The sequence below is a fragment of the Silurus meridionalis genome, chromosome 7 (assembly GCF_014805685.1).
Source record: "Silurus meridionalis isolate SWU-2019-XX chromosome 7, ASM1480568v1, whole genome shotgun sequence".
Lineage (NCBI taxonomy): Eukaryota > Metazoa > Chordata > Actinopteri > Siluriformes > Siluridae > Silurus > Silurus meridionalis.
Genome location: NC_060890.1, coordinates 983,897 through 1,007,318, shown reverse-complemented (window position 1 = coordinate 1,007,318; position 23,422 = coordinate 983,897). Strand labels below are relative to the sequence as shown.

At 41.8% G+C, this 23,422-nt stretch overlaps 1 protein-coding gene across 5 annotated transcripts in view; it reads right to left on the bottom strand.

Moving 5' to 3' along the window:
- Positions 1-23,422, bottom strand: part of LOC124389265 — a 111,034-nt gene that overhangs the window by 17,093 nt on the left and 70,519 nt on the right. For 4 of the 5 annotated variants that reach the window (XM_046854612.1, XM_046854615.1, XM_046854613.1 and 1 more), the window contains 11 exons: positions 21,547-21,897; positions 21,112-21,213; positions 20,928-21,014; positions 20,184-20,276; positions 19,010-19,354; positions 18,517-18,591; positions 18,219-18,326; positions 17,763-17,828; positions 14,563-14,676; positions 8,566-8,640; positions 933-1,028 (listed from right to left, as the gene is read on the bottom strand). In XM_046854612.1, coding sequence (XP_046710568.1) covers positions 933-1,028; positions 8,566-8,640; positions 14,563-14,676; positions 17,763-17,828; positions 18,219-18,326; positions 18,517-18,591; positions 19,010-19,354; positions 20,184-20,276; positions 20,928-21,014; positions 21,112-21,213; positions 21,547-21,897 — 1,512 coding nt within the window. Of the gene's footprint in view, positions 1-932; positions 1,029-8,565; positions 8,641-14,562; positions 14,677-17,762; positions 17,829-18,218; positions 18,327-18,516; positions 18,592-19,009; positions 19,355-20,183; positions 20,277-20,927; positions 21,015-21,111; positions 21,214-21,546; positions 21,898-22,001; positions 22,344-23,422 lie in introns of all 5 variants that reach the window. The other variant, XM_046854614.1, reaches the window with a different exon arrangement.

The window sequence follows — 23,422 nt, the reverse complement described above, 5'->3', positions numbered from 1 at the left end:
CAGTATCAAGGAACTGCTTTACCTGTTTTGCTGTGTGACATGGAGCGTTGTCCTGCATGAACACTGCGGGCTGATTGGGTGATGAACGCAGGGAAGGAACCATATGTTGTTGAAGAAGGTTCTGATAAACATTTGCATTCACTCTGCCATGTAGCTGTATAAGAGGCCCAACTCCTGCTGCAGAAAACATGCCCCAAACCATGACACTTCCTCCTCCACTTTTCACTGACTTCTTTACACACTTTGGGTTCAGTCTTTCTCCACTTTGTCGCCGAACATAATGTTTCCCATCGGACCCAAATAAATTAAACTTGCTTTCATCACTGAAGTGAACTTTGGACCAGTTCTCCTCTGTCCACACAACATGCTCCTCAGCAAAGCTTAGTCTAGCCTTTTGATTCTTTCTGCTAATGAGAGGTTTGGTCACTGCAGAGTGGCTTTCAGTCCAAATGCTCTTAAACGTCGAGACAGTGCATGACGAGACAGATCCTTACCCTGTTCAGCGCTGAACTGGTAAACAATTTCAGGTATCTGAAAGTGTTCATTATTTTGATCAGTGTGTTTTCTGCAATATAATGTTTTTTTTTTAAATGCCTTAGTTATTTTGTGGAAAAGGTGTTCTGGTAGCATGATATAGACACGACAAAAACTCCTCCAACTGTTGAGCAGTGAAGATCACATTATTTCAGAATTGTTCAATTGTTTATAAATTGTTCTCTAATTTTGATCTCCAGTGTGTATGCATATATATATATATATATATATATATATATATATATATATATATATATATATATATATATATCTAATATAATTAATATATATATATATATATATATATATATATATATATATATATATATATATATATATATATATATATAAAATATATATTATATTATATAATATTTTGTGTGTATAAAAATACTTACCTTTCACATTAGTCACAAAGTTATAATGAAAGTAGATCGACCCTGCTGCACTTACACTCTCCAGGATCATCATCACTAATACATTGAGTAAAAAATCTGCAAAAACAGACATTACACATTTTTGCAGACTTCTATTACTGCTCTTATTGAGGTTATTAAACCTGCTACACTTCGTACCAGAATCTATCAGACATGTTACTTCCTTAACATGGGAGAATCACACACCTGTTTGACTAATCTGTTGCAGTGAGCAGGGAAAAGAATAAAATAATAGAGAGAAAGAAGCCTTGAAAGAGAGAGAAACACACAAAAACATGTAAAAAAAAAAAAAAAGAAAAGACACAACAAACAGGGCAAATAAGTACTACTTCAAGTGTTTCAGAAGAGGTAGGTCTTCATCTTTTGTTTGAAGATAGGCAGTTGAGACATCTGGGGGAAATTTATTTCACCACCTCTTACCATAAAAGATGGTAGGACCAAGATGTGAAGCAGCGTGGTGCAGTACAAGAAGTGATTAGAGATTTGTGGTAAGATGGTGTGGTGCAATTTTCCAACTAGTATACGAACAGGTGTACTCACTATTGTTGCCAGCTATTTAGACAATAATGGCTCTATGTTGACAGAGTTCAGTTAATCTGTACTGCTATACAAGCTGCACATTGACTCCTCTAAAAATATATCCAAGTTTCAATTCTATAGTATTGTCCCTTGAGAAGATAATAAAATTTCAAAGCAGTATTGTCCAAGTGGTGCTCCAAAAACAATCAATTCCACTCGGGAAGGTGCTGCTCTCATTTCTTGTAGTATTGGTCATAGTCTCAGAACAGCACTAGTTAACCAGTGACTATCCAGAGCCAAGGCCAGGAGCAGACAAACAGGCTAAATGGACTGTATGCTAGCTGCACAGAGTCGTCACTTGGGCTCCACAATACTTAGACTCTGACTTTTTTCCCAACACAAACTCAAAATGTAGAAATTCACAGAAAGTTTAAGTAACTTAATCAACATTAAAATGGATAAGACTGAGTGTACAGCCATCATCTCTGATATAAAGATAGGACTGTTGAATGTTAGATCTCTTACAGTGGGGAAAATAAGTATTTGACACATCAGCATTTTTTTTTAGCAGTAAGGGGATTTCTATGTGGGCTATTGACACAAAATTTTCACCAGATCAAGCCAAATATTGAATTCATACAAAGAAATCAGAACTTTTAAGTATGCAAGTTGAGTCATAATAAATACAGTGAAATGACACAGGGAATAAGTATTCAACACATGAAGATAAAAAGGTGCAAAATGGAATAGAAAGCCAGGAGATCACCTGAAATCTGTCAGTATTGAGAGTGAAACACTGCCCCCTAACAGTACTAGTTAATATCAGCTACTTTAGTCCTAATTGATGGGCTATAAAGGCTTCTCATTACCCAGGAGGCACACAGGAAAGACTTCATGATGGGTAAAAGCAAAGAACTCTCTCAGGATCTAATCTTATCGTTGAAAAGCATTTTGATGGGAATGGTTATAGGCGCATTTTCAGAATGCTGAATGTTCCTGTGAGCACTGGGGAGGCCATTATCCGGAAATGGAAAGAGCATCAGTTCATCATAACCCAGCCACGATCAGGTGCTCCACGTAAGATTCCTCTCCGAGGAGTCCAAAGAATAATCAGGAGAATTCGCCAAGAGCCAAGAACCACTCGGGCAGAACCTCAGGAAGACCTTGCATCAGCAGGTACCGTTGTTTCAAAGAAAACTATAAGCAATGCACTGAACCGCCATGGCATCCATGCACGCTCACCACACAAGACTCCATTGCTGAACAAAAATCATGTTGAGACTCGGTTAAAGTTTGCGAAAGAGCATTGGGAGAAGCCTGTGGATTATTGGGAGACTATAGTATGGTCAGATAAAAGCGAAATTAAATTTTTTGGCAGTCATTCTACACACCATGTTTGAAGAAGAAATGGCACTGCCCACCACCCCAAGAACACCATACCAACAGTTAAGTTTTAGTGTGGAAGCATCATGGTTTGGGGCTGCTTTTCAGCAAGGGGTACTGACAGACTTTATATTATTGAAGGCAGGATGAATAGAGAAATGTACCGGGACATTCTGGATAAAAATCTACCAGAAAGCTGAAAATGAAAAGAGGGTGGACATTTCAGCAAGACAATGATCCCAAACACAAGGCCAAGGAAACAATGAAGTGGTTCAAAAGAAAGAAAATCAAGTTGCTTGAATGGCCCAGTCAATCACCTGATTTAATCCCATAGAAAATCTATGGAGAGAACTGAAGATCAAAGTTCATAAAAGAGGCCCAAGGAACCTTCCTGTGTGGAAGAATGGGCCAGAATCACTCCTGAGCAATGCAGACGACTGGTCTCTCCATACAAGAGGTGTCTAGAAGCTGTAATCACCAACACCAAGGCTTTTCTACAAAGTATTAAATAAAGTGTGTTCAATACTTATTCCCTTTGTCATTTCACTTTATTTATTATGACTCAACTTGTATACTTAAATGTTCTGATTTCTTTGTATGAATTCAATATTTGGCTTGATGGCTACATCTGGTGGAAATTTTGTGTCAATAGCCCACTTAGAAATCCCCTTACTGATAAAAATGCTGATGTGTAAAAAAATATATTTTCCCCGCTGTATATCAAAAGCTGTTTATAAAGAAAATTATTAACAATGGGGAGTTAATGTATTGGGTTTTACAGGAAAGTGGATTAAACCTCTATCACAGGCTTGGCTTCCCACTACACCTTCGACTTTCTGGCACTGAGACCTGGATATGCCCACAGAACACTGCTACACCAGCTGCTCTGTCTTCTGCCTATGCTTTCTTTTACTCACCAAGAGAAACCAGTAGAGGTGGTGGTACAGGTCTACTTTTATCACAGAGATGGTGTTTCACACCTCTCCCTTTGTCTCATCTAACCATGTCTTCTTTTGATTTTCATGCAGTTTCAGTTACCTCTCCAATCAACCTTTTCATCATTGTCATCTACCGCCCTCCTGGTCCTCTTGGAGACTTCCTAGAAGAGATGGACACACTCCTCAGTACTTTCCCCTCTGACAGCACCCCTCTGACAGTTCTTGGTGACTTCAACCTCCCATCCGACAAACTTCAGTCATCTTGCCTCTTTTCTGAATACCTTCTCCTTGACATTTAACAGCTGCCCTCCAACACACAAGGGAGGAAATGTCCTGGACCTGGTTTTCACCCGTCCTACTCCATCTACAGACATGACTGCCACTCCACTTATATTCACTGATCATCACCTGGTTTCCTTTTTAATCACTCTTCCCATCAACCTAAAAATAATGTACATGTCTCTCTTATCCGTCCTAACCTTCACTCTATCTCTCCCTCCTCGGTAGCTTCCTGTACTCTTTCATCTCTTTCTGACCCTGACTCCTTTTCCTCTCTACCCTTTGACGTTGATACAGGCTCCTTCCTCTCATCTCTTTCCTCAACCATGGACCTCCTTTGCCCCTTGACTACAAAACCCAAGAAGACTTCTTGTCCCACACTGTGGATGTTAGACGTTTTGCGCAGCAATCGACGAGAACTCAGATCTGCAGAGAGGAAATTGAAAAAATCACAACTCGATGTAGACCTTGCATCTTACCGCGCACTCCTGACCAAATTTTCTTTGCAGGTGACTTCTGCCAAAACTGCCTTCTACAAGGAAAAATCTTGAGGCCTCTGCACAAAATCCTCGTAAGCTTCACAACATCTTCTCTTCACTACTCAACCCCCCTGCTGCACCTGCTTCATCCTCCCTGACTGCTAATGACTTTGCCTCCTTCTATGATGAGAAGATTAAGAGAATCTGCCAGACCTTTACTTCCTCCCCAACAATGACTACACAACACAGCCAACAATCCACTACGACTCTGTTAAGCTTCTCAACCTTAACAGAAGATGAGATACTACAAGTCATCCAATCTTGCAATCTCACCACCTGTCCTCTGGATCCAATCCCTTCAACTATGCTTCAGACCATCACACAAGATCTCCTGCCCTTCATCTTCACAATCATCAACGGGTCATTAACATCTGGCTTTGTACCAACTACCTTCAAGCAAGCAAGGGTCATTCCTATCTTAAAAAAACCTGCTCTAGATCCATCAGACATCAACAACTACAGACCGGTATCACTTCTCTCCTTTCTTTCTAAATCTCTGGAACGCACTGTTTTTAACCAACTGACTGTCTATCTCTCACAGAACAACCTCCATGATCCGAACCAGTCTGGGTTCAAAGCGGCACATTCCACAGAGACGGCCCTTTTGGCGGTTTCTAAAAAACTGCATGTTGCTCGGTCAGCCAAGCTGTCATCTGTACTTATCTTCCTGGACCTTTCTGCAGCATTTGACACAGAGCCTCGGTACCTGCGGAACAGCATTAAAATGGTTTGCTTCCTACCTGGAAGGTCGCTCATACCAGGAAACATGGAGGGGATCAACCCCAGCAAAACAGAACTGCTGGTCATCCCAGGTCACCAAATTCAGCCACTGCTCGTAACCTTGGGGTAACTATGGACAATGAACTGTCCTTCTTCCCAAATGTTGCTGATGTTGCTTGTTCTTGTCGATTTCGTCTCTATGCCATCCGAAGGATTCGACCATTTCTGTCCATACAGGCTTCCCAGGTGCTTTTTCTGTCTCTTATCATTTCAAGACTTGATTACTGCAACTCTCTGCTGGCAGGTGTTCCCCTGAACGCTATTCATCCACTGCAAATGATCCAAAACGCAGCTGCATGACTTGTGTTCAATCTGCCCAAGTTCTCCCACACCACCCCACTGCTGCTCCTTCACTGGCTTCCAGTAGCTGCACATATCAGATTCAAAACACTGATGCTTGCCTACAAGGCCAAAAATGGACCAGCAACATCTTACCTCAGTGACCTCATAACATCTCGCACTGCACCACGCTGTCTGAGATCCTCCAGCACTGCTCCACTGGTACCACCTTCTTTTAGAATGAGAGGTAAGTACACTTCAAGGCTCTTCTCTGTTCTGGCACCAAGGTGGAAATTAACTTCCCCTAGATGTACGCACAGCAGAGTCCCTGACTATCCTCAAGCAACGACTGAAGACCTACCTCTTCCTGAAATACTTAAATTAGCACTTTCCAAGTTTGCTTTGTAGAATTCAAGAGTTATATTTATATTAAGTTTGTAATCTTGTATATCAGTGTAGATTTATTCATTACTAGCGACTCAAAGCACTTTTGTACGTCGCTCTGAATAAATAAATGCCGCAAATGTAAATGTAAATGTAAACCGAACGAATATGTTGCATTAAATGAAGAGAGTCCTCCTGGCTATAGTTATATGCACCAGCACCGTCTAAATGGCAGAGAAGGCGGTGTTGCAGCTATTTATAATAATAATCTAAGTGCCACATGTCCCTTTAACAGAATTTTGTGGGTGTCAAAGTGTGATGAACATTTATGATATAAATGCTAAAGAAAACAGCATCCTGGACAATTCTACAACAGCTTAAACAAATAAAAAGCAGATAATTTCCTTTGTTACTGGCCAACACACCAAGTCTGTATGTAAAATTTGTGTTTTAAGAATGAGAGTCCAGCTAAATTTTAACTAAGTATATACAGCAGGGAAAATAAGTATTTGACACATCAGCATTTTTATTAGTAAGGGGATATCTAAGTGGGCTCTTGACACAAAATTTCCACCAGATGTAACCATCAAGCCAAAAATTGAATTCCTACAAAGAAATCAGAACATTTAAGTATACAAGTTGAGTCATAATAAATAAAGTGAAATGACACGTAAAGTATTGAACACACTTTATTTAATACTTTGTAGAAAAGCCTTTGTTTTTGGTGATTACAGCTTCTAGACGCCTCTTGTATGGAGAGACCAGTCGTCTGCATTGCTCAGGAGTGATTCTGGCCCATTCTTCCACACAAATGGTCTTTAAATCTTAAAGGTTTCTTGAGCCTCTTTTATGAACTTTGATCTTCAGTTCTTTCCATAGATTTTCTATGGGATTTAGGTCAGGTGATTGACTGGGCCATTCAAGCAACTTGATTTTCTTTCTTTGAAACCAATTCATTGTTTCCTTGGCCTTGTGTTTGAGATCATTTTCCTGCTGAAATGGCCACCCTCTTTTCATTTTCAGCTTCTTGGTAGATGGCAGCAGATTTATATCCAGAATGTCCCGAAACATTTCTCCATTTATCCTGCCTTCAATAATATGAAGTCTGCCAGTACCCCTTGCTGAAAAGCAACCCCAAACCACGATGCTTCCACCCCCAAACTTAACTGTTGGTATGGTGTTCTTGGGGTGGTGGGCAGTGCCATTTCTTCTTCAAACATGGTGTGTAGAATGACTGCCAAAAAGTTAAATTTCACTTTCATCTGACCATATTATAGTCTCCCAATAATCCACAGGCTTCTCCAAATGCTCTCTCAAACTTTAACCGAGCCTCAGCATGCTTTTTGTTCAGCAATGGAGTCTTGCGTGGTGAGCGTGCATGGATGCCATGGTGGTTCAGTGCATTGCTTATAGTTTTCTTTGAAACAACAGTACCTGCTGATGCAAGGTCTTCCTGAAGTTCTGCCCGAGTGATTCTTGGCTCTTGGCGAACTCTCCTGATTTTTCTTTGGACTCTTCGGACAGGGATCTTACGTTGAGCACCTGATCGTGCCCGGTTTATGATGAACTGATGCTCTTTCCATTTCCGTATAATGGCCCCCACAGTGCTCACAGGAACATTTTAGCATTCTGGAAATGCGTCTATAACCATTCCCATCAAAATGCTTTTCAACGATAAGATTATGAAGATCTTGAGAGAGTTCTTTGCTTTTACCCATCATGAAGTCTTTCCTGTGTGCCTCCTGGGTAAAGAGAAGCCTTTATAGCCCATCAATTAGGACTAAAGCAGCTGATATCAATTAGTACTGATAGGGGGCAGGGTTTCTCGCTCAATACTGACAGATTTCAGGCGATCTCGTGGCTTTCTATGCCATTTTGCACCTTGTTATCTTTCCTTGGTATACTTTTTCCCTGTGTCATTTCACTTTATTTATTGGGACTCAACTTGTATATTTAAAAGTTCTGATTTCTTTGTATGAATTCAATATTTGGCTTGATGGCTACATCTGGTGGAAATTTTGTGTCAATACCCCACTTAGAAATCCCCTTACTGATAAAAATGCTGATGTGTCAAATACTTATTTTCCCCACTGTAGATTTCTAAATAAGGTAATGTTTGTGGAAGGTTGTAACTTAATGAAGCAAACGCGTGAACAAATGCAAGTGTGGAAACCAAAACAAACACATAATATAACTGAAAAGAAACGCACAACTGAAACAAAACATAATACAATAACAGGACCTGTATGTGGGCAAAAACAGACCACATGGAGAAACAAACGAGATAAATATGTGCATTTAAATACAAGTGTTAATTACCAGTGAACATGAAACATGTTCACAAAACACACATGACCCTGTGCGTGAGGTGCGGTGGCTTATAGAAAATATTAAATAATATGTTTATATATACACAATCCACAAAATGTATTATAAGATTTATAACTTTAGAAAAATAATACGATCAAATAAAGTAGTACATGATTTACTTACTCTGCCTTTTGCACATAACAAGGAGGCCAAAAACACTACATGGCAAGAGCGGAAATAAAACAAAACAGATGTTTTCTGAAAAACAGAGAACATTAATTACACTGAAATAAAACTTTTGATAAGATTAAATTTAAAGTTATATGTACAACCCCAATTAAAAAGAAATTGGGACACTGTGTAAAATGTAAATAAAAACACAATGCAATAATTTGCAAATAAATATAAACCAATATTCCATTCCCAAAAAAAACAACACCTATTAAATGTTTAAACTAAGAATATATAAAATCTTAAGGAAAAAAAGGCCAAGCTGAATTTGATGGCTGCAACACATCTCAAAAAAGTTGGGAGGTGTTTCCCACTGTATAGCAGTGTAGCGTCTTCTGTCTGAATATATCTGGGAACTGAGGAGACCAGGAAAGTAGTCTCCAAAGTTTTGAGAGAGGAATGTTGTCCTATATGTGTCTGATACAGGATTCTAGCTGCTCAACAGTTCTGGGTGTTCTTTGTTAAGTTCTTTTCCTTTGTTCTTTGTTTTTCATTTTATGATGGTCCATATGTTTTCAAATGGTGAAAGGTCTAGAGTGCATACAGACCAGTTCAGCAGGAGGACTCTTGTACTACACAATCATGCTATTGTAATAGATGCAGTATGCAGTTAGTATTGTGTTGCTCAAATATGTTGATCAAGACCTTCCCTGAAAAAGACGTTTTCTGGAGGGAAGTATTTGTTGCTCTAAAACCTGTATAAAGCGTTCAGCATTGATGGAGCCTTTCCAAATGTACAAGCTGCCCATTATACAGGCACTAATGCACTTCCATGCAATTAATAGTGTTTTTTTGAACTGAGCGCTGATATTAGTTATTAGTTGCAAATGTTTCTCCAACTATTAATTAATTTTAATAGCACTTACATTTCCAGACTTTTGTTGCCCCAAAACAACATTGTAAAAATGTGAGCAGCCATCAAATAAAAAATTACATATTTTCTTTCGTAAATGGTACATTTCCTCAGTTTTAACATTTGGCATGATTTATATGATCTATTGTGAATAAAATATGGGTTTCTAAGATTTTAAAAATGTTGCATTCTGTTTTTATTTACATTTTAAAAAGTATTTCAACTTTTTTTGGAATTAGGGTGTTATTTTTGATTGTAATGATGCTGATGCTGATGATTATATTCTTCACTGTAAACATGCTAGAGACTTCACATACACAACTAAAACTGAATTAAAACAAATTCTAGGGTGGGCAAGTTAGTAGGTTTAGGAAATGAGGGGAAATAAATCGTCTCTAGGTTACGTATGTAACCCTAGTTCCCTGAGGGAACGAGACGCTGCGTCGAAACGCTTTGGGAACGCGCCTGAGTGTTCACGCTCTGAAATAATGTGTGTAATCAGTCGTACTGACGCTGGCCGTCACGGTGAGGTGGCGTCACGACCAGGAGTATAAAGCGCATATAAGAGAGGACAGCGGCAGCTTCTGCAAGGGAGAAGGAAGCGCTGCAGGGACGCCGGCAGTGTGGCATAGAGACGCAGCGTCTCGTTCCCTCAGGGAACTAGGGTTACATACATAACCTAGAGACGTTCCCTTTCAGGAACTCGAGCTGCGTCGAAACGCTTTGGGAACGAGTGTCCAATCACGCCAAACTGACCAGTCCCTGCCTAGTGTGTGTCTGTCACCACAGCTAGAGAAGGACTGAGGGGCCAAGAGTGGCACTGCGGTCTAGGTTATAGAACCGCACAAAAGGCCAGTGGGGTGGACCAACCCGCAGCACTACACAGGTCTCGGGTGAACTCCAGAGGACCGAGACTCTGAGGCAGCCACACTCCGGGTGGAGAGAGCTCTGACCCCGAATGGAGCAGGGAGACCAGAGGACCCATAAGATGTGATCGCACCAACAGTGCACCTGCTCAGAGCCTGCTTAACAGCAATAAAGGCGTCTCTTGGGAGGGCTGTCGCAGACGAGCAGCTGATAGGTCCCTCTCCAAGGGCCCGTCCCGTGGACGTAGGTGTCCAGTGCGCGCACTGGACAAGGCCGGTTGTGGGACAACCGAAGGCACCTAGGGGATGTAGTCCCCTGTACAGGGGTACAGGAAGGCACCAGCCATACCTGGGGTAAACTCCAGGAAAGGAGCACCGACAGCGCCTCCCCTACCTTTTGAGAGAGCAGATGGCCAACAAGAACGAGGTCTTGATTGAAAGGTGCATCCAAGATGCCTCGGCTAAGGCTCAAAGGGGGGTTCAGAAAGAGCCCCCAAATGATGGCCAGGTCCCACCTAGGCACTCCATGTCACACCGGGGGCATCAGCCTCCGGGTGCCGTGGAGAAAACGCGTTACCATCGGGCCTCGCCCAGAGATGGCCCAGGCCACGGGGGCACGATAGACCGAAATGGCAGACGCGTAGACTTTTCAGGGTGGACAGAGCCAACCCCTGGCCACCGTCCCTGGAGGAAATCCAGCACTGACCAACAGGGCAGTGGACTGGATCCAGCTGGTGGCGCTCACACCACGAGCAGAACAGCTGCCACCTGGCGGCATACAACCTCCTCGTGGAGGGAGCTCTGGGGCGGAGAATGGTCTCTACCACCTCGGAGGAGAGACCAGAACCTCGGAGCTGTGCCCCCTCAGGGGCCACATCCTCCACAGCTCTGGGCGGGGGTGAAATATGGCACCCCCTAACCGGTAAAGGAGACCCCTCCTCAGAGGAATCCTCTACGGAGGATGCTCGAGGAGAGCCACCATGTCTGCGAAACATAGTTTGCGCGGCCACCATGGCGCTACCAGGAGGAGACTGACTCCGTCCCAGTGAACCCTCTCCAGAACTCCTGGAAGCAGCGCAACAGGGGAAGCGTACAGACGCAGCCTCGGCCAAGCCTGAGATATGCTGCCATTCCCCGGGTCTCAACACCCGCCTCGACAGGGTGTCTGCTGCCTCGTTCAACCAGCCCGGGATGTAAACCGCCCTCAATGAGAGGAGCTTCCCCTGGGCCCAAAGGAGGATCTGGTGCGCCAGCCTGCACAGGGGGTGCGAACGCAGATCTCCTAGACGGTTGACGTAGCCATGATCGCTCCCTGCCCCGTGAGGGACGCATCCGCCGTTAGCATTAAGCGACGACCGGGGACTCCCAGCACAGGGCCTGGAGATAAGAGCCGGGGATCGCTTCAACATCTAAGGCACGTAGGCATCGCCGCGTGACCTTGATAGTGCGGAGGGGTTACCCCTCCATGAGAACCCGCGGGTCCTGAGCCACCACTGAAGGGGTCTCATGCACAGCGGCCAAGTGGAATCGCACTGGACGCAGCTGCCCTAAGCCCTAGCAGTGTCTGGAACTGCTCGACAGTGAGAGGCCGCCCTTCTCTGATCTTCCTGAGGGCCGTAAGGATGGCTACAATGTGGGCAGGGGAAAGCTGCGCACACAAAGTAGTCGAATCCCGAATGACACCGAGATAGGTGGTTCTCAGTAATGGAGAAAGCACACTCTTCCTGGCATTTAGCCGAAAAACCCCAACGCCTTCACGTGGGCGAGAACGACAAGTCAATGCCGGACCGCCAAAAGCACAGAATGGGCTTGGATCAACCTTTCGTTGAAGTAGTTGGGGATGCGGATGCCCTGAGACCTCAGGGGAACTAGAGTCGCATCCACATATTTCATGAAGGTTCGGGGTGAACGGGCAAGGTCAAACGGAAGAACCTGGATTGGTAAGCTTCGGCCCCGAAGCGAACCTCAAGAACTTTCTGCGAGAAGGTAGGACGGATACAAGAAAGTACGCATACTTTAGACCTACCGTGACAAACCAGTCCTCGGATCTGATTTGAAGCACGACCTGCTTGAGGGTCAGCATCTTGAACCCAAGTCTCATGAGAGCGGTCCAGCTGACGTAGATCTAAGATAGGACGTAACCCTCCGTGTACCCTAGGAACTATGAAGTCCCAGGTGTATAACCCGGACTCTCATGCTGATAAAGGGACCACCTCGATGGCCCCCTCCTCAGGAGAGAATTTACTTCCTGTTCCATGACCAGAGCCTGCCGGCTTCCCACCAGGGTGAGAAGAACCCCGTAAAAATGGGGCGGAGGAGACCCGAACTGAATCGAATAGCCTCACTCCACAGTACGCATCTGGAAGAGCTTGCCAAGCTGCCGGAAAGCGCCTCAGGGGTACCAGTCTCTCGAGACTGACCTCCGGTCCAGAGCCAAGGGAGCACCCTGAGACGGCTCTAGGGGAGGCGAGAGCTCCGGGACCACAACGATGCCGGGTGGAGACCACGAAAAGAGCTCGCCGGAGCTGGCCGTGCCCTGAAGCACCGAGGGTGGCAGGGTTAACGGATCAGGTCTCTGAGGGGGCCGGAACAAGGCGGGCACCGGATAAAGTGGTGTGGCACGCCCCTTCACGGCCAGATCCCAAGTTTTTTTTTTTTTTTTTTTAGTAATGTATTTATTTATTTATTTATCTATTTAGGGGAGGCGAGATCTCCAGGACCACAACGAGATAGCTCGCAAGCGTCTCTCCAACCCGCAGCATCACCCCATACCCTCTTTTTTTTTTTTTTTTTTTTTTTTGGTTGTTTTTCAATACAATGCCGAAAGGGGCCGAAGGGGCCATGCCCATGACCATGACACTTAGTGTACAGGTCTGGAAAGGACGGGAAAATCCCGACATGAAGGTTGCAACCTGGTGTCAGAAAAAGGCTACATATACATAAAAATGTATCATTATCAGTATTATCATTATATACATTGCTACGAGGAGTGAGAGAACCCCACTCGAGGAGTGCTCTTCGGGAGCGGAGCGATCGCTCAAAAAATGAGCACAATGAGCGCGGCGCAATATGCGCAGATCATGCACAGAATGTGCAAAGAACTGAGCCGAAAAATGCGCAGAATGTGCGCAGCCGCATCCCTCGGGAAGCGACATAGCTCCGCCCCTAACTCCATAGCTTTATGAGCCTAGCTCGCAAAGCGCCGCCCCCTTTCCAAACAAAGAGAGGCGGAGCCTACGCTCTCGCCACAGAGGAAGAATCCGCCGAAAGGCGTGCTTCCGATTATTTATTTTCCAATTACTTTAATCATTTTATCTTAATACGAGGAGTGAGAGCAGATCGCGCGCGTCACCATGAGCGCGGCGCAATATGCGCAGATCATGTACAGAATGTGCAGAGAAACTGAGCAGAAGAATGCGCAGAATGTGCGCAGCCGCATCCCTTTAGGAAGCGACATAGCTCCGCCCCCAACTCCAAAGCTCTATGAGCCTAGCTCGCAAAGCGCCCCCTCCTCCTCAGAGAAAGAGAGGCGGAGCCAATGCCCTCGTCGCGGGAGGAAGAATCCGCTGAAAGGCTTGCTTCGAGCCTGCAAGCGAGTGCTGGACCAAGCAGGTGAGGTTGGAGAAAGGGGCAAGCCCGTCTCGAAACCCTCTGCGAGGTCCATGCGAGCACAGGAACTGCCGCGCCGCTTCGCCTCAGCGAGAGCGGGGCAGAACCCGAGACGCGAGCTCTCTCCTTGGAGAGAGCCGCTCGGGAGCGGAGTGAAGTCAAAGACATGCAGCCGGATCTCTCGAGAACCGACTAGCGTGCTCCGCTCCTGGGAAATACATAGATCTCCCTTTTTTTTTTTTTTGACAAACAATCTGACAGACAACACACCACACAGAGCGCTTCCTGAACAACAGAAGCTGCCGCTGTCCTCTCTCATATGCACTTTATACTCCTGGTCGTGACGTCACCTCACCGGTGACGGCCAGCGTCCAATTTTTGACTAATTACACACATTATTTCAGAGCGTGAACACTCAGGCGCGTTCCCAAAGCGTTTCGATGCAGCTCGAGTTCCTGAAAGGGAAATAAAAATATATCAAAGAATTCAAAATATCTTCAATATACACAAAATAGCCATTAGAATAATAAAGGTTTGAAAAGGGCACATTTAATAAAAAAGGACACATCAATCAACGTGAAACTTTGAAAAAAAAAACACACCTCAGAAATCTGTACTTACCTTTAATATGGACTCCATATATAACAGCAATGACATATATTTGTAGGAGATTGCTGAATTCTGTACTTATGTAACTCCTAGATGGTACTTTTCGGGGATTATTTTTTCTGCATTCTGTATTGAGAATAAAAGATTATGAAAAGGTAAATTCAGAGGTTTTCTGATTAATGCAATACACTTTTAAAGTGTCCTTTTAAGAGAAATTCTTGAAGCTCGACACAAAACACTAAAGAATCCATATCACTGGACTCTCGTAAAAACGTTGACAATGACAGGAAGTGGCAGTAATTTTGTGCATGTGCAAAAATCGGAGTTTTCACTCATACAGTACAAATCGTGTTTCCGGTACGGATCGAGCAGCCACAGTGACACTGCACTCAAAATGCGAGGTGGAGACTAAACAAATTTGCTACTTAAAATGTTCAAAATTGCACATAAGAGGGACATTTTAACTTTGTTCCACATGAAAAAAGGCTTACATTCTAAAGATTACATAGCCATGTACCGAAACGGTTTGGTACAAACAAGTGTACCATTACACCCCTTATTGCATATATACACTACATACATAAACACATATATACACTATATTTCCAAAAGTATTGGGGCAATTAAATTGTACATGACATCTTTAGATGCTTTAGAAAATTTTGCATTCACTTGAACTTGGAAACCCAAACCTGCACCAGCATGGCAATGCCCCTATGCACAAATGGTTTACATGCTTTGGAGAGGAAAATCTTGAGGTTCCTGCTATAGAGCTCTGATCTCATCCCTACCGAACACCTTTGGGATGAATGTGAACGCTGACTGCACCCCAGGTCTCCTCAACTACATCAGTACCTGCCTTTCATAACACCCTTGTGGCTGATGAACACAAATTTCCATAAGCACAATCCAGAAATATCGTGGAACATCTTCCCAGAAGAGTGGAAGAAATTATAAGAGCAAATTGGGACTAAATGTGAAATCAATGCTCAAAAATCACATACTGTACTTATGACCAGGTGACCCAATAGTTTTGGAAATAGTGTATGTATATTTGTATGTATGTATGTACTGTATATGTACAGTGAGGAAAATAAGTATTTGAACACTCTGCTATTTTGCAAGTTCTCCCACTTAGAAATCATGGAAGGGTCTGAAATTGTCATCATAGGTGCATGTCCACTGTGAGAGACATAATCTAAAAAAAAATCCAGAAATCACAATATATGATTTTTAAACTATTTATTTGTATGATACAGCTGCAAATACGTATTTGAACAGCTGTCTATCAGCTAGAATTCTGACCCTTAAAGACCTGTTAGTCTGCCTTTAAAATGTTCACCTCTACTACATTTATTATCCTAAATTAGATGCACCTGTTTGAGGTCGTTAGCTGCCAAAGAGACCTCAAAGACCTCAAAGAGAAAAAGACCAAAGAGCTGTCCAAAAACACTAGAGACAAAATTGTACACCTCCACAAGGCTGGAAAGGGCTACAGGGAAATTGCCAAGCAGTTTGGTGAAAAAAGGTCCACTGTTGGAGCAATCATTAGAAAATGGAAGAAGCTAAACATGACTGTCAATCTCCCTCAGACTGGGGCTCCATGCAAGATCTCACCTTGTGGGGTCTCAATGATCCTAAGGAATGTGAGAAATCAGCCCAGAACTACACGGGAGGAGCTGGTCAATGACCTGAAAAGAGCTGGGACCACCGTTTCCAAGTTTACTGTTGGTAATACACTAAGACATCATGGTTTGAAATCATGCATGGCACGGAAGGTTCCCCTGCTTAAACCAGCACATGTCCAGGCACGTCTTAAGTTTGCCAATGACCATTTGGATGATCCAGAGGAGTCATGGGAGAAAGTCATGTGGTCAGATGAGACCAAAATAGAACTTTTGGGTCATAATTCCACTAAACGTGTTTGGAGGAAGAAGAATGATGAGTACCATCCCAAGAACACCATCCCTACTGTGAAGCATGGGGGTGGTAGCATCATGCTTTGGGGGTGTTTTTCTGCACATGGGGCGACTGCACTGTATTAAGGAGAGGATGACCGGGGCCATGTATTGCGAGATTTTGGGGAACAACCTCCTTCCCTCAGTTAGAGCATTGAAGATGGGTCGAGGCTGGGTCTTCCAACATGACAAGGACCCGAAGCACACAGCCAGGATAACCAAGGAGTGGCTCTGTAAGAAGCATATCAAGGTTCTGGCGTGGCCTAGCCAGTCTCCAGACTTAAACCCAATAGAGAATCTTTGGAGGGAGCTCAAACTCCGTGTTTCTCAGCGACAGGCCAGAAACCTGACTGATTTAGAGAAGATCTGTGTGGAGGAGTGGGCCAAAATCCCTCCTGCAGTGGTGAAGAACTACAGGAAACGTTTGACCTCTGTAATTGCAAACAAAGGCTCCTGTACCAAATATTAACATCGACTTTCTCAGGTGTTCAAATACTTATTTGCAGCTGCATCATACAAATAAATAGTTACAAATTTTGTGATTTCTGGATTTTCTTTTTAGATTATAGTCTCACAGTGGACATGCACCTACAATGACAATTTCAGACCCTCCATGATTTCTAAGTGGGAGAATACTTATTCAAATACTTATTTTCCTCACTGTATGTATATATATATATATATATATATATATATATATATATATATATATATATATATATATATATGTGTGTGTGTGTGTGTGTGTGTGTGTGTGTGTGTGACAGAGTTCCTGGTTCATGCTGATTTATAATTAAAATTTTCTGTAATTATTATTATAGATATTAATTGTTGTATTTACATTTCAGTATTATATGGTAGACTAAGAGACGGGAGGTGGAGGTGGAGGTAGCAGGGCTAAAGATGTTGAGATGTTCGTTGGGAGTGACGATGATGGACAGTATTAGAAACAAGTTTATTTGAGGGACGTTTTGAAAACAAGGTGAGGGAGGTTTGATTGAGATGGTTTGGACATGTGCAGAGGAGAGACATGGGGTATATCAGTAGGAGAATGCTGAAGATGGTGCCACCATGAAGAAGGAAAAGAGGAAGACCAGGGAGGAGGTTTATGGATGTGGTGAAGGAAGACATGCAGGTAGTTGGTTTGAAAGAGGGCAAGATGTAAAAGGACAGGGGGGTATGGAGACAGATGATCTGATGTGGTGACCCCTAACAGGAGCAGTCAAAAGAAGAAGAAGAAGATATGATATTTACCCAAATATCTGGAATCACAAGATAGTGCCATTTTTCCAGTGCACTTATTCCAAGGATTCTCTGTAACTGTAAAGTAATAATATGAACATACTTCGCATTATATCATACATTTTCCTGTGAATCCACACAGGACTGAATTATTTATTAGTTCTGAAGTAAATTAAATATATTTGATATACAGTACTGAATAAACATGAAAAAAAACCCTGTGGAATATGCCTTAGAAAAGAATGGAAATTAAACAAAAGAAAGGAGGTGGTAAGTCTGTCTAAGTACGATGGAAAATATTACACTTTTATATAACATTTGATATTTCATTCCAAGACAACAATTGATTTATAAATTGTTTACAACATATTTCGTTGCATTTCGGAAACTAACATACTCTCTCGATCACTCTCACACACCTACAATATAAAAATTGTTTTATATAACAAAAAAGAGCTGAACACCTACCTACTGCAATAACATGCCGAAAAATCAGAATGAACCACAGTAAACAAAATATCAGAATGAACGTTTTCCCTGAGGTGCGTTCTGTATGCCAGAACCTGGTAATAACAGCTGGACAACACACAAAAATGTTAAAATATATTACACAAATACACTACTTTATACACAAAAAGATCAAAAGCTTTGCTTAGAGAAATTTCTCTGTAGAATTTCGAATGTTTCTCTTTTCACTTTATATTTATATAAGCAGGAAATAAGATCTTGAAGGCAGTAATGGTGTAATGGTTTGATGTTTACTCACGAAAATAAGCGACAAAAGATATCACAGCATATTGTAGTAGAACTGCCAAACGTTTATATACTTTGTGGACATAACCTGCAAATTAATAAGGACACAGTGTGTAGTGATTAGATCAGTGTTACCTAAATCCTACATATAGTTTATATTTTAATTAATTCCAAAGAAAACCTGAATAACCTAAGGAAATTTAATTAACACTTTACTGGAGGAGTGTCCGAGAACCACCAGCCACGCCTCCCTCCTACTAATCTGTTCCCTATTTACATTCCCCTTTATAAGGCCCCAAAACCTCTTCTATCTTTTCTGGTGGTATATGTGAGTCTACAGAGCAGTTCAGAGTGAGTTCTTCACCCGCATACGCAGATATAACGTGGGCTCCAGACACAATCAAGAGCTCTGAAATGAATTTTATTTATTTTAATTATTTTTATTTATTTATACGATGTATTTTTTTTACAAAATATTAATTGAATCAGGTGAAAAATGTACCCACCAAACTCTATTATTTCAATCAGAGTTTCATTAGAGTGCTGGTTTGTGTGAACGACACACTTATAAACTCCTGCATCTTCCCGAGTTACATTTGTAAGCAGTAGAGAGAAGTTTCCATGAGCAACCTTCTCAGAGAAGAAATGAGCTCTTTCATGATAACGCTGGTTCTGAGACTCTGGTTGACTTTCTCCATTCTGCCACAAGTGCACTAGAGATCCGGAGTCAATTCTTTTCCACTCCACTTTCAGTTCTTCCACTGGTAGAGGAGTTTCTACAAAACAGGGCAACATCACTGAGTCTCCCAGCTGGACAGTGGGAGAACCAGATGGACCCTGGACACGGAAACCTAAAGAGAATAAAAAACAAACTTCTAAACCTCAAGTTTAAACTCTAACCTGCACTCAGCCTCTCCCTCCTACTAATCACCAACACCTGTTCCCTATTTACATTCCCCTTTATAAGGCCCGTTTCCCCTCACTCACTGTCCCCTCTACATGTTACTTCATAGATCTCCACAAACTACCTAATGCTCTGTGTGCGTTCTGGTTCCTGGCTCAGCTTCGCTGGAAGCACCCTGTTTCGTGTATCAAGGAAAAAAAATCCCTTTCTACTTTAATTCCGGTTTCTGACACATGGTCTATTTGTGACAAGGAGAGATGGCTAAACTGCTAATTCACCTCATGGTGGCTGGGTGAAGTTTAAAAAAAAAAAAGGTGGACCTGGGATTGATATTCTAATTATTTTAAATGCAGCATGCCTTTTTGTTTGAGTATTTCTATTAAAATATAAATAAATAAATATAAAAAAGGCAAATTTAAAACCTTCAACGCAACACACATTTATTCACAACGTCCGATTTTTTTTCTTTTTTTATTAACTCTAAAATTACTTTTAATCTTTGAAAAACATCTGTTTTCCTGATGCACTGACTCTCAAATTGAGCACCAAAATTCAATGCAATTAAGTTGTGATTAATCAGTTAACTCATGACAATCATGCGATTAATCACAATTAAACATTTTAATCGATTGACAGCCCTAATATATATTTTTTAAGCGATATACTCAATGACCACTAAACATTTTTACTTTTCATGGTGTTTTCTTATTTTTGCATTTATTCATTTTACAAACAGATTTTTTTGTTCACCACCACGACTAATAATTAAATCATACCTTTAAATAGTTTCAGATGGTCAGCAATCCAAAATAGGAAAAGGATCCTAACAAAATTAAGTGCTGAACAAGTTGCTGCTTCATTAATAGACCCTGGAGGAAAAATCAGATCATTCATGAATTAATGTAGTGCAGTTGATAAAAATCTCACAACCCACTGGGTTTAAAATACACAATTATTTACACAATTCTGGTATAAACTGTTCAGGATTTTAAATATTAGAGGGAGTTAAATTATTTTTTATTCAGGTATCCTCTAGTCCTAAATGATACTTATGAGCATGTTCTCTGTTTCTATCAGAGGCAGAAGGGATACAAGTGGGAGGGGTGAGAGAGAGAGAGAGAGAGAGAGAGAGAGAGGTGGATGGATAGTTAGGCAGAACTGTGTGTGTGTTTGTCCCTGACTCAACCATCCACCGATTTTGGGAACAAATTGACCAGCATTTTGGCTTTTATTGAGGGAAATGTGTTCTGATAAGTCTTGTAATACTGGTGCACGGTGAGGGATTTTGCATGCCTTTGGCTTGGGAGGTTTTTCTGGTGCCATCAGCATAAGTTCTCAGTTTAAACTGTCTAGTGATGTTGCATCAAAGATTAGGGTTAGGGTGTAAATCCAGCCTCTGTGACCAACACTTCACACCACATATGTGGAACAAGTGCTGTCCTGTGTGCTGCTGAATAATGTGTGACAGCCATTTTGCTAAATTTGTGAATAATATGATAGTTGAAAAAACAAAAACTTACCCTCAGTAACACCCCAAAGGATGAAGACAATGAACATAATGATATTAGGACAAAGGACAAATGCACACTGTATAACATGGGCTCTATCTACAAAGAAACAAATGCAAAGAAGATTTGTATGAAGTTTACTTTATTGAATTGAATTTAAACCTTAACACATTATTAAAGTGATAGAAAGACTCACCTTTCTTATGGAAAGCTGTATAAGAGAGGATTCCTAGGATAAGTCCAAATACAAACCCAAGTACACACAAAACAAAAATCCATATATGCTTAGAGGAAAAACCTGCATGGGACAAACACCAGAGTTATTAAACCACTACAAGACTGTAATCTTTGTTATGAAATAAAGAGCATCTATTTACTTTTTTAATTATAGTAAACTTCAACAACCTACAGAACAAATTAACATGTGTCTCAATCACTGATATTTTTAGGAACCTATTAATGATGCAAATATAAAAACCAACTGTTTTGTTTTTCCAATCCATTTCTCTGTCAGCATGCTGTAGATTTAAAATTAAGGGAATGATATCGCACAATGATGAATGTGTTTCAAGAAATCTCTACCTTTCCTACATCTTTACCTGTTTTGTGTCTATAAAACACAACAACTTACCGAGCTGCTGCACCTCCACTGTTGTTTTATCTGATAATGTCCCAGAAATCGCTGAACAGATGTACAGTCCTTTGTCCTCAAATCGAACATCCTTCAGTCTCATTGAGAAGTTTCCTTTGTTTCTGTCTTCAGTGCTGAAGAATTCTACTCTGCCCTTAAATCTCCCATGTGTTGATCCTGTCAGAATGTCACCCTCCTGATAGAGCAGCAGTAAGAGATCTTCATCCTGTTTCTTCCATGAAACCTCTTCTATCTTTTCTGATGGTATATGTGAGTCTACAGAGCAGTTCAGAGTGATTTCTTCACCCGCATACGCAGATATAACGTGGCCTCCAGACACAATCAAGCGCTCTGAAATGAGAATTGTATTTATTCATTTTTTTTTACAAAAAAATGTATTTATTTTATACGATGTATTTTTACAGAATAATTAAATCAGGTAAAAATTTACCCACCAATCTCCATTATAATCAGAGTTTCATCAGAGTCCTGGTTTGTGTGAACTACACACTTATAAACTCCTGCATCTTCCCGAGTCACATTTGTAAGCAGTAGAGAGAAGTTTCCATGAGCAACCTCCTCAGAGAAGAAATGAGCTCTTTCATGATAACGCTGGTTCTGAGACTCTGGTCGACTTTCTCCATTCTGCCACAAGTGCACTAGAGATCCAGAGTCAATTCTTTTCCACTCCACTTCCAGATCTTTCATTGGTAGAGGAGTTTCTACAAAACAGGGCAACATCACTGAGTCTCCCAGCTGGACAGTGAGAGGACCAGATGGACCCTGGACATGGAAACCTAAAGAGAATAAAAACAAACTTCTAAACCTCAAGTTTAAACTCTAACCTGCAGTCTAAATTTACCAGACTTTAAAGTTCTCAAGTTGCTACAGATTTCTGTCTCTTGAATTTCACAACGGAAAAATGACCAAATTACTGTAAAAGATTGAACAAAAGAAAAATGAGATTTGTTCGTCTCTTCATGAGTTATTATTGTAGACATGTCTGAACTCACAAAGGTATGTTGGGAAAGTGTGACAGTGGAGGCATGTTCAAGCAAACACAAATACACACACACATGTCTTCTTCTTCTTCTACACACTCATCCTGGGCTCTATAGTGTTGCCAAAACCTGTAATTAGCGAAGATTTAGATACCACCAAGGAAGTGAAAAGGAAAATCCTGGCAGGCAACAAATTTCATTCTCTGTCCACTCCAAACATGGCCTCCACAGATGATCTGCAGGCCTTCCAGGAGTTTTTCAAGCATGAATCAGCTGTGAGGGAATGACTGTACAGGAGCCCCCTGCTTGTCTGTCTCTCCCATTCCTTTCTCTGTCTTGGGTTTCAAAAAACAGAGTTAGTTTTCCTCATTGTTTCTTCTGTCATCCTCCCAGTTCACCTCTGACATCTCCACTAACTCGTTCTCACTCTACATAAATGGAACTATTTGCTCCTACCAAGACGGGGCAAAGCCAGGATGAGCTCACTGCAGGAAATCTAGGGTTAGGGGTTAGGGTTAGGGTTGGGGTTAGGGTTAGAGGGTTAGGGTTAGGGTTGGGGTTAGCTACGAAGACACGATGTGCTAGGGATGGTTCTGTTGAGACAAAAAGGTTTACAGCAGTGGTGTTCGGAAATAAAAAGTCATGGGTAGATGGATCCATGCTAATCATGGTTTGACATTAAAACTTCCAGCACAGACCATAAAAACCACGAGCACTAGGGGTGTAACGCTACACAAAACTAACAACATTAGTTTTTTAAGTCACAGTTCAGTTAAAAAATTGACAGTTATTTTTTATTAACAAACTTTATTATTATTAACATTTGTGAACAACAATTTACATATTTTTAAAACAATATAATATAAAATGCCTGC